The sequence below is a fragment of the Tachyglossus aculeatus genome, chromosome 14 (assembly GCF_015852505.1).
Source record: "Tachyglossus aculeatus isolate mTacAcu1 chromosome 14, mTacAcu1.pri, whole genome shotgun sequence".
NCBI classification, from domain to species: domain Eukaryota; kingdom Metazoa; phylum Chordata; class Mammalia; order Monotremata; family Tachyglossidae; genus Tachyglossus; species Tachyglossus aculeatus.
Genome location: NC_052079.1, coordinates 18,355,346 through 18,370,701, shown reverse-complemented (window position 1 = coordinate 18,370,701; position 15,356 = coordinate 18,355,346). Strand labels below are relative to the sequence as shown.

General features: G+C 45.6%; 1 protein-coding gene across 1 annotated transcript in view; it reads left to right on the top strand.

Moving 5' to 3' along the window:
- Positions 1-4,761: 4,761 nt before the first annotated feature.
- Positions 4,762-15,356, top strand: part of MDM1 (Mdm1 nuclear protein) — a 36,042-nt gene continuing 25,447 nt past the window's right edge. The window contains exons 1-5 of the mRNA XM_038756560.1: positions 4,762-4,838; positions 8,831-8,945; positions 10,617-10,987; positions 12,243-12,377; positions 13,811-13,975. Of these exons, the coding sequence (XP_038612488.1) occupies positions 4,821-4,838; positions 8,831-8,945; positions 10,617-10,987; positions 12,243-12,377; positions 13,811-13,975 (804 nt within the window). The 5' untranslated portion in view covers positions 4,762-4,820. The remainder of the gene's footprint in view (positions 4,839-8,830; positions 8,946-10,616; positions 10,988-12,242; positions 12,378-13,810; positions 13,976-15,356) is intronic.

Sequence of the window (15,356 nt, the reverse complement as noted above, 5' to 3'; positions counted from 1 at the left end):
ATCGTATTTATTGAGTGCTTACTAAGCGCTTGGGAAGTACAAATTGGCAACATATAGAGACAGTCCCTACCCAACAGTGGGCTCCCAGTCTAAAAGGGGGAGACAGAGAACAAAACCAAACTTACTAACAAAATAAAATAAATCATCATCATCAATCGTATTTATGGAGCGCTTGCTATGTGCAGAGCACTGTCCTAAGCGCTTGGGAAGTACAAATTGGCAACATATAGAGACAGTCCCTACCCAACATCATCATCATCATCAATCGTATTTATTGAGCGCTTACTATGTGCAGAGCACTGTACTAAGCGCTTGGGAAGTACAAATTGGCAACATATAGAGACAGTCCCTACCCAACAGTGGGCTCACAGTCTAAAAGGGGGAGACAGGGAACCAAACCAAACATACTAACAAAATAAAATAGAATAGATATGTAGAAATAAATTAAATAAATAAATAAATAGAGTAAAAAAAAACAACAAAAAAAAACCCAAAACCAACCAGGGAACAAAACCAAACGTACTAACAAAATAAAATAAATAGGATAGATATGTACAAGTAAAATAAATAAATAAATAGAGTAATAAATCTGTACAAACATCTATCCATATATACAGGTGCTGTGGGGAAGGGAAGGAGGTAAGATGGGGGGGACGGAGAGGGGGACGAGGGGGAGAGGAAGGAAGGGGCTCAGTCCGGCCTCTAATGTACATGATATAAAGATACTAGGGGAGCCCAGGTGTTGAACATTATCGTATTTCCTCAGACCATCCCATACAGAGCGAGAAAGAAGCCGAAGGGATGGAAAACCATGGTTACCCTCGCCTCACACCCCTCTAGAGATCGAAGCTTATCTTTCCCTCCGAATACGGACGCTTCCCTCAGGTTTCCCAGTTAATCTGGCGTTCTGCCTTCGGTATCCGATAACGGCCTCAAGTCACTTTTGGCCGTGTACACCGAAGTCATTAAGGAAGAGTCCTTGTTCACTTTTGGCCGTGTACACCGAAGTCGTTAAGGAAGAGTCATTGTTCACTTTTGGCCGTGTACACCGAAGTCGTTAAGGAAGAGTCATTGTTCACTTTTGGCCGTGTACACCGAAGTTGTTAAGGAAGAGTCCTTGTTCACTTTTGGCCGTGTACACCGAAGTCATTAAGGAAGAGTCCTTGTTCACTTTTGGCCGTGTACACCGAAGTCGTTAAGGAAGAGTCATTGTTCACTTTTGGCCGTGTACACCGAAGTCATTAAGGAAGAGTCATTGTTCACTTTTGGCCGTGTACACCGAAGTCGTTAAGGAAGAGTCATTGTTCACTTTTGGCCGTGTACACCGAAGTCGTTAAGGAAGAGTCATTGTTCACTTTTGGCCGTGTACACCGAAGTCATTAAGGAAGAGTCCTTGTTCACTTTTGGCCGTGTACACCGAAGTCGTTAAGGAAGAGTCATTGTTCACTTTTGGCCGTGTACACCGAAGTCGTTAAGGAAGAGTCATTGTTCACTTTTGGCCGTGTACACCGAAGTCGTTAAGGAAGAGTCATTGTTCACTTTTGGCCGTGTACACCGAAGTCATTAAGGAAGAGTCCTTGTTCACTTTTGGCCGTGTACACCGAAGTCGTTAAGGAAGAGTCATTGTCCTTGGCCAGCTGGCTAATTATGTACTGATTATCTTTTAATCTCGTCTAATTTTTAATTTAGTCTAATCTTTTAGCCTGTGAGCCCACTGTTGGGTAGGGACCGTCTCTATAGGTTGCCAACTTGGACTTCCCAAGCGCTTAGTCCAGTGCTCTGCACACAGGAAGCGCTCAATAAATAGGATTGATGATTACAGCCTGCTGCCTTCTGGAAACAATCAGGAAATTTATTGAGCATCATCATCATCATCATCATCATCAATCGTATTTATTGAGTGCTTACTATGTGCAGAGCACTGGACTAAGCGCTTGGGAAGTACAAATTGGCAACATATAGAGACGGTCCCTACCCAACAGTGGGCTCACAGTCTAAAAGATTAGACTAAATTAAAAATTAGACTAGATTAAAAGATAATCAGTACATAATTAGCCAGCTGGGTAGGGACCGTCTCTATAGGTTGCAAACTTGGGCTTCCCAAGCACTTAGTACAGTGCTCTGCACACAGGAAGCGCTCAATAAATACGATTGATGACGATGTACTATCAGGTGCGTTGGTCGCCATGTGCAACGCTTTTGACTAAAATATTGTACTTCCAGATAGAATCGCACGGACGGTGCTAACTTCCCTCTCACTCTCCTGAGAGAAATGCAGTTTAATACTTAATGATGGCGTTTGTTAAGCGCTTACTCTGTGCAGAGCACTGTTCTAAGCGCTGGGGGGGGATACAAGGTGATCAAGTTGTCCCATGTGGGGCTCCCACTCTTCATCCCCATTTTACAGATGAGGTCACTGAGGCTCAGAGAAGTGAAGTGCCTTGCCCAAGGTCACACAGCAGACATGTGGCGGAGCCGGAATTCGAACCCATGACCTCTGACGCCAAAGCCCGGGCTCTTTCCACTGAGCCGTGCTGCTTTAACTTTTCTTAAAAGAAAAGTTTACCTTTTCTTCCACCTTACACAGAATTAAGGAAGCAACACGGCACACCACGGCCTAATGGATATATTTCGCTTATAAATAAAATCACATAAAGACGGCTGCTTACAGACAATGCCGACTTCCCTCTACATACCCGAAAGAGACGTAGTTCGACTTCTTTTCTTCTTCTCGTGGCTCATCCTGCCGAGTCGTCTCCGAGCCGTAGCGGCTCTGTTCCCAACTTGTACTTCCCAAGCGCTTAGTCCAGTGCTCTGCACCCAGTAAGCGCTCAATAAATACGATCGATTGATTGACTCCATGGATGCATCTCTCCCAGATGTTTTAGACTGTGAGATCCCCACCGTGGGACAACCCCATCACCTTGCAACCTCCCCAGCGCTTAGGACAGTGCTTCCACTGTTGGGTAGGGACCGTCTCTATATATTGCCAACTTGTACTTCCCAAGCGCTTAGTACAGTGCTCTGCACACAGTAAGCGCTCAATAAGTACGATTGATTGAATGAATGAATGAATGCTTTGCACATAGTAAGCGCTTAATAAATGCCATTATTATTATTATATTAGAACACATGACTTTTTGACCCCCAGGCCTGTGCTTCAGCGCTTAGAACAGTGCTTTGCACGTAGTAAGCGCTTAACAAATACCATTATTATTATTATTATTATTATATCCACTATGCCACGATGCTTCTTACTACTACTACTACTAATGATGGCATTTATTAAGCACTTACTACGTGCAAAGCACTGTTCTAAGCACTGGGGAGGTTACAGGGTGATCAGACTGTGAGCCCGCTGTTGGGTAGGGACCGTCTCTATGTTGCCAACTTGTCCTCCCCAAGCGCTTAGTACAGTGCTCTGCACACAGTAAGCGCTCAATAAATATGATTAAATGAATGAATCAGGTTGTCCCATGGGGGGCGGGGGGCTTACAGTCTTCATCCTCATTTTACAGCTGAGAGAACTGAGGCCCAGAGAGGTGACGTGACTTACCCAAAGTCCCACAGCTTGGTGGAGGCGGCATTTGAACCCATGACCCCTGACTCCAAAGCCCGTGTTCTTGCCACTGAGCCACGCTGCTTCTGAGGCCTGTGGTGGCTCAGAGGGAAAATAACAGCCTTGAAAGTCTGGAGGTTTAGGTTCTAATCCCCTCTCTGGTATGAGAGTTAAAAGAAGATTGTCAATCAATCAATCAATCAATCAATCGTATTTATAGAGCGCCTACTGTGTGCAGAGCACTGTACTAAGCGCTTGGGAAGTCCAAGTTGGCAACATATAGAGACAGTCCCTACCCAACAGTGGGCTCACAGTCTAAAAGGGGGGGACAGAAAACAGAACCAAACATACTGACAAAATAAAATAAATAGAATAGATATGTACACCAGGAGGGTTTAGATTAGATCACCTAAGAGCGCTGAGATAAAATCATCAGCGCTTAGAACAGTGCTGTGCACATAATAAGCACTTAATCAGGTAGCACATTGTAAATTCTCACAACATTTTGCAACAATCACTGAAGACATTCATTTAAAAGTGTTCATAGTGAAGTGATTAGAGAAGCAGTGTGGCTCAGTGGAAAGAGCCCGGGCTTTGGAGCCAGGTCTTGGGTTCAAATCCCGGCTCCGCCAGTTGTCAGCTGGGTGACTTTGGGCAAGTCACATGACTTCTCTGGGCCTCAGTGACCACATCTGTAAAATGGGGATTAAGACTGTGAGCCCCCCCCGTGGGACAACTTGATCACCTTGTAACCTCCCCAGCGCTTAGAACAGTGCTTTGAGCATAGTAAGCGCTTAATAAATGCCATCATTATTATTAGTATTATTATAACAGTAAAAACAATCACAATAATGAGCACAAAGGCCTGACTGAGCCTCGGCCGCAGGGGGGCGTTCAAGGCCGAGGAGTGATTGACGGGAGGACTGACCAATAGCGGCACGGCGCGCCGGCCGTAGCCCCGCCCACCGCAACGCCGACGTTCCCGCCTTTTCTGGCGGCGGGGAGGGAGGGGGGGCCCGGACTCCTCCGGCTCTGATTGGCCGAGAGCCGGGGGGGGAGACGCGGAATCGCGCGCTGCCATTGGTCCGCGCCGGGCATTGAGGGGAGGGGGGGGGGGAAGAGCGCGGCGGGCACTGCGCATGCGCGGAAAGTGGGGGGGGCGCTTTGCCAGGGTAACCGGGTGTTTATCACCTGTAGCCGCCTCCTCCTCCAGGAAGGCCTCCGGGATTGCACCCTTCCCAGTCCCCGGGATCCGGCCGACATGCCCCTGAGGTGCAAGGTGAGGGCATCGGGGCCCTGGGGGGTGTTTGCTAATAATAATCCTAATCAATCAATCAATCAATCAATCAATCATATTTATTGAGCACTTACTATGTGCAGAGCACTGGACTAAGCGCTTGGGAAGGACAAGTTGGCAACACCTAGAGACGGCCCCTACCCAACAGTGGGCTCACAGTCTAGAATACTGTTTGCTAATGATAATGCTAATAACAATAATAATAATAATCAATCAATCATATTTATTGAGCGCTTACTATGTGCAGAGCACTGGACTAAGCGCTTGGGAAGTACCAGTTGGCAACATACAGAGACAGTCCCTACCCAACAGTGGGCTCACAGTCTAGAATACTGTTTGCTAATAATAATGCTAATAACAATAATAATAATCAATCATTCAATCGTATTTATTGAGCGCTTACTGGGTGCAGAGCACTGGACTAAGCGCTTGGGAAGGACAAGTTGGCAACATAGATCGTCCCTACCCAACAGTGGGCTCACAGTCTAGAATACTGTTTGCTAATAATAATGCTAATAACAATAATAATAATCAATCATTCAGTCGTATTTATTGAGCGCTTACTGTGTGCAGAGCACTGGACTAAGCGCTTGGGAAGGACAAGTTGGCAACATAGATAGTCCCTACCCAACAGTGGGCTCACAGTCTAGAATACGGTTTACTAATAATAATAATGCTAATAACAATAATAATAATCAATCATTCAATCGTATTTATTGAGCGCTTACTGTGTGCAGAGCACTGGACTAAGCGCTTGGGAAGGACAAGCTGGCAACATAGATAGTCCCTCCCCAACAGTGGGCTCACAGTCTAGAATACGGTTTACTAATAATAATGCTAATAACAATAATAATAATCATTCAATCGCATTTATTGAGCGCTTACTGTGTGCAGAGCACTGGACTAAGCGCTTGGGAGGACAAGTTGGCAACATAGAGAGACAGTCCCTACCCAACAGTGGGCTCACAGTCTAGAATACTGTTTGCTAATGATAATGCTAATAACAATAATAATAATAATCGATCAATCAATCGTATTTATTGAGTGCTTATTGTGTGCAGAGCACTGGACTAAGCGCTTGGGAAGGGCAAGTTGGCAACATAGAGAGACGGTCCCTACCCAACAGTGAGCTCACAATCTAGAATACGGTTTGCTAATAATAATGCTAATAACAATAATGATAATAATGATGTTGTTGGTACTTGCTAAGCTGGCAACATAGAGAGACGGTCCCTACCCTGAAGTGGGCTCACAGTCTAGAATACTGTTTGCTAATAATAATGCTAATAATAATAATCAATCAATCAGTCGTATTTATTGAGCGCTTACTGTGTGCAGAGCACTGGACTAAGCGCTTGGGAAGTACAAGTTGGCAACAGAGACAGGCCCTACCCAACAGTGGGCTCACAGTCTAGAATACTGTTTGCTAATGATAATGCCAATAACAATAATAATCAATCAATCGTATTTATTGAGCGCTTACTGTGTGCAGAGCACTGGACTAAGCGCTTGGGAAGGACAAGTTGGCAACATAGAGAGACGGTCCCTACCCAACAGTGGGCTCACAGTCTAGAATACGGTTTGCTAATGATAATGCTAATAACAATAATAATAATAATCAATCAATTGTATTTATTGAGCGCTTACTGTGTGCAGAGCACTGGACTAAGCGCTTAGGAAGGACCAGTTGGCAACATAGAGAGACGGTCCCTACCCAACAGTGGGCTCACAGTCTAGAATACGGTTTGCTAATAATAATGCTAATAACAATAATAATAATAATCAATCAATCAATCGTATTTATTGAGCGCTTACTGTGTGCAAGGCGCTGTACTAAGCGCTGGGGTGGATCCAAGCTCATCAAGCTTCTAGACTGTGAGCCCACTGTTGGGTCCGTCTCTACACGTTGCCAACTTGTACAGCGGGCTCACAGTCTAGAAAGGGGAGACAGACAACAAAACAAAACATATTAACAAAATAAAATAAATAGAATAAATATGTGCAACTAAAGTAAATAGAGTAATATAAATAGATTAATAAGTCCCTGCTTTGCACATAGTAAGCGCCTAATAAATGCCATTATTCCTATTATTGTTATTACCCTGTAGGGCTCCCAGTCTTCATCCACATTTGACAGATGAGAGATTCGAGGCCTGGAGAAGTAATGAATTAATTCATTATGGTATTTGTTAGGCGCTTTCTATGTGCCAGGCGCTGTACTAAGCGCTGGGGTGGATCCAAGCTCATCAGGTTGGAACCAGTCCCTGCTTTGCACATAGTAAGCGCCTAATAAATGCCATTATTATTATTATTATTATTATTATTACCATGTAGGGCTCCCAGTCTTCATCCACATTTGACAGATGAGAGAATCGAGGCCTGGAGAAGTAATGAATTAATTCATTATGGTATTTGTTAAGCGCTTTCTATGTGCCAGGCACTGTACTAAGCGCTGGGGTGGATCCAAGCTCATCAGGTTGGAACCAGTCCCTGCTTTGCACATAGTAAGCACCTAATAAATGCCATTATTATTATTACCATGTAGGACTCCCAGTCTTCATCCACGTTTGACAGATGAGAGAATCGAGGCCCGGAGAAGTAATGAATTATGGTATTTGTTAAGCGCTTACTATGTGTCAGGCACTGTACTAAGCGCTGGGGTGGGTCCTAGCTCATCAGGTTGGAACCAGTCCCTGCTTTGCACATAGCGCTTAATAATTGCCATTATTATTATTATTATTTCCATGTAGGGCTCCCAGTCTTCATCCACGTTTGACAGATGAGAGAATCGAGGCCCGGAGAAGTAATGAATTATGGTATTTGTTAAGCGCTTACTATGTGTCAGGCGCTGTACTAAGCGCTGGGGTGGGTCCAAGCTCATCAGGTTGGAACCAGTCCCTGCTTTGCACATAGTAAGCGCTTAATAAATGCCATTATTATTATTAGCATGTAGGGCTCCCAGTCTTCATCCACGTTTGACAGATGAGAGAATCGAGGCCTGGAGAAGTAATGAATTAAGTCATTATGGTATTTGTTAAGCGCTTACTATGTGTCAGGCGCTATACTAAGCGCTGGGGTGGATCCAAGCTCATCAGGTTGGAACCAGTCCCTGCTTTGCACATAGTAAGTGCTTAATAAATGCCATTATCCCTATTTTATTACCATGTAGGGCTCCCAGTCTTCATCCACGTTTGACAGATGAGAGAATCGAGGCCCGGAGAAGTAATGAATTAAGTCATTATGGTATTTGTTAAGCGCTTACTATGTGTCAGGCGCTATACTAAGCGCTGGAGTGGATCCAAGCTCATCAGGTTGGAACCAGTCCCTGCTTTTTTTTTTTTTTAATAGCATTTATTAAGCGCTTACTATGTGCAAAGCACTGTTCTAAGCGCTGGGGAGATCACAAGGTGATCAGGTTGTCCCGCGGGGGTGCACATAGCGCTATTAAATTGCCATTATTATTATTATTATTACCATGTAGGGCTCCCAGTCTTCATCCACATTTGACAGATGAGAGAATCGAGGCCCGGAGAAGTAATGAATTAATTCATTATGGTATTTGTTGAGCGCTTTCTATGTGCCAGGCACTGTACTAAGAGCTGGGGTGGATAATAATAATGATAATGATGGCATTTATTTAGCGCTTAGTTTGTGCAAAGCACATACCAACTCTGTTGTATTGTCCTCTCCTAAGTGTGTAGTACAGTGCTCGGCACACAGTAAACGTTCAATAAATACCACTGATTGACTGAGGCAGGACTCCTGTGAGGAACTGTGGTGTGGTGGCGGTTTGGATGATGAGGATGGTGGGACTGGTGATGGTGGTGCCTCCTTGTTGTACTTTCCCAAGCGCTTAGTACAGTGCTCTGCACACAGTAAGCGCTCAGTAAATGCAATTGAATGAAAGAACAGTGCTTTGCACATAGTAAGCGCTTAACAAATACCATAATTATTATTATTATTAATGTTTTCAGGGGCTGAGCGAATACCAGAGAAACTTCCTGTGGGAGAAATCCCGTCCGTCTGAGAACGGTAATTCTTTGAAGCCGAAAAAATGCCAGTGGGCCGGACTCCGATCGGATCAGTTAGGTAAATCGTACGGGTCGATGGCCTCCGGAATTGCTCCCAGTCTGCTTCCCAAACCCCGTTCCCTTTCCTCCCGCCGACTTCTCCATCAAGAGAAGCAGCATGGCGTAGTGGCTAGAACGCGGGCCCAGAATAATAATAATAATAATGATGGCATTTATTAAGCGCTTACTATGTGCAAAGCACTGTTCTAAGCGCTGGGGAGGTTACAAGGTGATCAGGTTGTCCCACGGGGGGCTCACAGTCTTAATCCCCATTTTACAGGTGAGGTAACTGAGGCCCAGAGAAGTGAAGTGACTTGCCCAAAGTCACCCAGCTGACAATTGGCGGAGCCGGGATTCGAACCCATGGCCTCTGACTCCAAAGCCCGGGCTCTTTCTGGTCACGGTTCAGGTGATCTGGTCACGGGTTCTGATCCTGGCTCGGCCACTCATCTGTTGGGTGACCTTGGGCAAGTCACTTCGCTTCTTTTGGGCCTCAGTTACCTCCTCTGTAAAATGGCAATTCAAAGCGTGAGTCCCCCGGGGGGCAGGGACCGCATCTAACCCGATTTCCTTGTAGCCACCCCAGCGCTTAGTACAGTGCCTGGCACATTATAAGCGCTTGACAAATCATCATCATCATCAATCGTATTTATTGAGCGCTTACTGTGTGCAGAGCACTGTACTAAGCACTTGGTAAGTACAAGTTGGCAACATATAGAGACGGTCCCTACCCAACAGTGGGCTATCATATAATGAATAGCATGAAACACACACACACACACACAAAATAATAATAATAGAGACAGACAGATGTAAGTCCCGGATGGAGCAGGTGGGGAGGGCCGAAGGAGGGGGAGACTCGGCCTCTTCCCAGCCTCCTCCTGGTCAATCAATCAATCAATCAATCGTATTTATTGAGCGCTTACTGTGTGCAGAGCACTGGACTTTGCGCTTGGGAAGTCCAAGTTGGCAACATATAGAGACGGTCCCTACCCAACAGTGGGCTCACAGTCTAAAAGGGGGAGACAGAGGACAAAACCAAACATACTAACAAAATAAGATAAATAGAATAGATATGTACAAGTAAAATAAATAGAGTAATAAATATGTACAAACACACAAATACTATCATGATTATTGTCACCCTAGAAACCACCACCGTCGCCCCTGTCTCCCAAACCCATCACTTTGGCATCATCCTCAACTCACCTCATTCAATCCGCGTATTCAGTCTTCAGTTCTCCATATACCACAGTTCTACCATCCTCCCCTTCCTCTCCAAATAAACTATTCCTATGCGGATCCAAGCACTTACTGGACCCCGCCTTGATTACCGCATAAGCCTCCTCTCTGTCTCTCTCCTACTCCAGTCCGCACCTCACTCCGCTGCCCGCGCCGTTTTCGCAAAAAGCGCGGACGCCTCCCTCCGCCACGCACCCGTGCCTCAGAAGCCCCCCAGTCTTAATCCCCGTTTTACAGATGAGGCGACGGAGGTCCAGAGAAGTGAAGCGACTTGCCTAAGGCCACCCAGCTGACAGGTGGCGGAGCCAGGATTAGAACCCAGGTCCTCCTGCTTCCTAGGCCCGTGCTGAATCCAGTAGGCCAAGCTACTTCTTACTCCCGTGCGTGTAATTTCCAATGATTGTGGCTGTCGCTCGCTTTTCCCATCTCGTCCCGTTTGGCCTTGTAGGAATCACCAGGGAGCCCGGCTTTATTTCCAAGCGGCGCGTCCCTTATTACAACCCCGAGATCGCCAAGTCCTTGGAGTGGAAAGAGGACGACGTCTCGGACAGCGATGGCCCAGAACGGCGCGAACCCAACATACCGCCACTCCTACAGTTGCCCGGGACGAGCGAGGAAGAAGATGGGGGCCATGAACGGCTGGAAACCACCGTGGTCCCCAAGGCTCCCAGGAGAAACAGATCTCTCTCTGCGGACTCGAGGATTGAAAGCCCCCGCGACCCCACGGGAAACAAGCAAGCCCCTCCGCAGCCCGCCTCCGCCAAGAGGAAGGACACATTCGAACCCTCCAAAAGGGAGGCAAGAAACGTGGATGAAGGGGTAATCAATCAATCAATCAATCGTATTGATTGAGCGCTTACTGTGTGCAGAGCGCTTGGGAAGTACGAGTTGGCAACATATAGAGACGGTCCCTACCCAACAGTGGGCTCACAGGCTAGAAGGGGGTTCATTCAATCATTCATTCATTCATTCAATCGTATTTATTGAGCACTTGCTGTGTGCAGAGCACTGGACTAAGCGCTTGGGAAGTCCAAGTTGGCAACATCTAGAGACGGTCCCTACCCAACAGCGGGCTCACAGTCTAGAAGGGGGAGACAGAGAACAAAACAAAACATATTAACACAATAAAATAAATAGAATAAATATATGCAAATAAGAGTAATAAATACATACAAACCTACATACATACATACAAATACATTTAATAAATAAATACATACATACAAATACAAACATACATACATCATCATCATCATCATCATCAATCGTATTTATTGAGCACTTACTATGTGCAGAGCACTGTACTAAGCGCTTGGGAAGTGCAAATTGGCAACATATAGAGACAGTCCCTACCCAACAGTGGGCTCACAGTCTAAAAGGGGTACATACATACAAACCTACCTACATACATACAAATACAAACATACATACATACAAACATACAAATGCAGTTAAAATACATACAAACATATATACAGGTATATATTCATTCATTCATTCAGTCGTATTTACTGAGCGCTTACCGTGTGCAGTAGGGATTTTGAAATATTTCTTCCTCTTGAGGGCAGGAGTTGCGTGGTTTCAAACCCTCCCAAGTGCTTAGCACAGTGTTCTGCACCCAGGAAGAGTTTGGAGAAATGCCATTGCTTAGTTTTGTTTTTTTCCAGACCTAGAAAAGAGCTGACCCAAAGGTCACGTCAAGCTCTCTGTCTGTCATCCTTTAGTAGCACTGGGGCTTTACACTGCTCTCGTGTTTTAGGTAAAATATTGGGGGCAAGAGGCACTTGCTTTTGTTTAATCACCACATTTGTAACCTCCCCAGCGCTTAGAACAGTGCTTTGCACATAGTAAGCACGTAATAAATGCCATTATTATTATTATTTAATCTGTGTGCAGGGTGGTAACCGTGATTCTCAATGTAGTCAGTAAAATGAGATCCTGTTAATGGAGATTAGCCATTTTCTCTGCCTTCTTTTTCAGATCCCGACAGTGTGCAAGAAAGCACTGAAATGACTTGCCTAGAGAGGTCTGATTACCATTTTGATCCGGTTCTGGGTTCCCTTTCTCTCTCCAGCTGGCCAGAGTGCTGAAGAAGCGATCCGGATTAAACGTCGCTCCCCTGTCTCACGCGCTTAGAAATTCTGAGTACCAAAGGCAGTTTGTGTGGAAAACCTGCAAGGAGCCTTCTCCAATGCTTGCTGCTGAGCAGGTAGTTCTGGGGGGAGAGGGTTCCCCGAATTGGAGAGCGTCGCCCTGAACCTGCGAGTCTGCTAATCCCGAGCGCGAAGGGGTTGTGCCGCTCGCTGTCCAAGATTCCCAGCGGCCAGCCCCTGGCTCTCTCAGCCTGGAAGTCGGAGTCCCGGCTGATCTCCTGGTGTGATCTGGGCCTCAGTTTCCCTCGTCTGCAAAATGGGGATTCAGTGTTTGTACATATTTATTACTCTATTTATTTTACTTGTACATATCTATTCTATTTATTTTATTTTGGTAGTATGTTTGGTTTTGTTCTCTGTCTCCCCCTTTTAGACTGTGAGCCCACTGTTGGGTAGGGGCTGTCTCTAGATGTTGCCAATTTGGACTTCCCAAGCGCTTAGTACAGTGCCCTGCACACAGTAAGCGCTCAATAAATACAATTGATGATGATGATGATGATGGTCTCCCTCCTATTTAGGCTGGGAGCCCCACGAAGCTTCCAGGCCCAGGCTTTCTCCATTAGGCCTCACTGTCTTGCTACAGCAGGAACTCTGCTAAAATAAACTTTCCCCCTCCTCCCCCTCTCCATCCCCCCCGTCTTACCTCCTTCCCTTCCCCACAGCACCTGTATATATATGTTTGCACATATTTATTACTCTATTTATTTATTTTACTTGTACATATCTATTCTATTTATTTTATTTGGTTAATATGTCTGGTTTTGTTCTCTGTCTCCCCCTTCTAGACTGTAAGCCCACTGTTGGGTAGGGACCGTCTCTATATGTTGCCACCTGTACTTCCCAAGCGCTTAGTCCAGTGCTCTGCACACAGTAAGCACTCAATAAATACGATTGATTGATTGATAAGAATGGACCGATTTGCACATCTCCTTCCTAAGCAAGTCGTGGGCAGGGGCACGTGATTGGCCGGAAAAATTTCATCTTCTCCCCCAACACCCCAGTCCAAATGAACCGAGTAGCGTATATAATAAAGCGGACCAAAGAAAATCATCTACCACGAGGAAGACAAAAGAACTCTATCTAAAACCTAAACAGAGTTAGACGTAGAGAGTATGGCCAGTGGGAATTTGCTGGAAATTTCAGAACCCAGCTCTTAATACAAGGCCCAACGCCCAGTATAGCACTTCATACATATTACGTCTAGACGGTGAGCCCACTGTTGGGTAGGGACCGTCTCTGTGTTGCCAACTTGTACTTCCCAAGCGCTTAGGACAGTGCTCTGCACACAGTGCTCAATAAATACGATTGATTGATTGATTAAGCATTAACAAGTACCGTCACTATGATCGTGAACTTTCACAGGAAGATAAATGAAAGCAGGGCTTGTCCTATGTTGCTTGGCTCGAGTGAGCGCTTAGTAAAGTTGTCTGGCCTGCGATTTTTCAAACGTGTTGAATCTTTAAAGAAAACCCTCGCTTTTGTGTTTCAGATTTTTCACCGAAATCGATCGGTCCTGCCACACAAAATCGATGCACCTGTTCCAGAAACCGAGTATTCGAGAAATTTCAGGGGTTCATCTCCAGTAAAGGAGACCCGACTCAAGTGTGATTTGGAGGAGAAGAGAAATCCCGAGAACAAATCCTTGGGAAAAAAAGTAACGCTTCTACTTTTTATCAATAAGTCATTCGTATTTAGAGTGCTTACTGTGCGCGGAACATTGTACTGAGCGCTTGGGAGAGTACAGTGCAAAAGAGTTGGTAGACAACTAACTTTTAGTCTAGAGGGGACTATATCCCCTCACCCCCTACCCCCCTTTTTTGGGGGGTAGAGGTATTTTGACGTGACTCACCTTGCCCTTTTATGACTGCATCTCCAAAGGAGACGTGAGATGTGTGTCTCGGTCTCGAGAATTAATTTAAACAAAGCGAAAACATTTGTAACGGAAGTTTTTGCCATCTGGGTAGGGATTGCTTCTACCATCTCTATTGCCGAATTCACCCAAGTGCTTTAATCCATTGCTCTGCACGCAGTAAGGGCTCAATGGATACCATTAATTGATGGATTCCTTTTAGAAAAGTAACAGCAGGCAAGATTATATTAGGAAGAATGGATCTTTGGCCTCACTATCTGAGGAAGAGACAGCGTTTCCCTGCCTCTTTAGAGAGGCTTTGAGTTCGGAGCCTAAGTTTCCATGCAGTAGATCGTGCCGGACATGTTTTCAGGGAATGGGGAGGGTTCACTGTAACTGGGAACAGGAACAGTTCTGTCACAGTGTGTATCTTGGTGACGTGTGTGGGCTAGAAGTCAATACCTGCCTCCGCTTTATTCCTTCTGGCTTCGTGATCCTCTTAAATCTGGTTTCCACTGAGGCGGCATTCTCCAAGGTCAGTAAGGAGGCCCTCCTTATAGATCTGAACGATTCTCCTCGGCCGTTATCCTCTTCTTTCTGCCTTTCTTTCTTCCCCCCCTTTTAGACTGCGAACCCACTGTTGGGTAGGGACGGTCTCCATATGTTGCCAACTTGGAGCACTTACGCGCTCAATAAATACAATTGATGGATTGATTGACAAGAGAGGAGGACAGGGATTCGGTGAGCAGGGAGAAGTCATGGTGAAATCTTGGGAATTTTGCGTCCCTTCCTGTCTGTCCTTCCTAAAGGTTCTTATTGGCAACCCACGCTCAAAGCTATCCTTTGCCCTGTTAGATACAGTCCGTCTATTGCGCTTCCATTAGCGCAAACTGTTTGAGCATCTAAGCAGCTTGGGGTAAGAGAAGTAGCATGGCACAGTGGATAGAGCACAGGCCTGGGATTCAGAAGGTCATGGGTTCTAATCCCAGCTCCACTTCTTGTCTGCTGTGTGACCTGGGGCAAGTCACTTCACTTCTCTAAGCGCTGGGGAGGTTACAAGGTGATCAGGTGGTCCCTCAGGGGGCTCACAGTCTTCATCCCCATTTTACAGATGAGGGAACTGAGGCACATTCATTCATTAATAATAATAATAATGATGATGGCATTTGTTATTTTTGGCATTTCA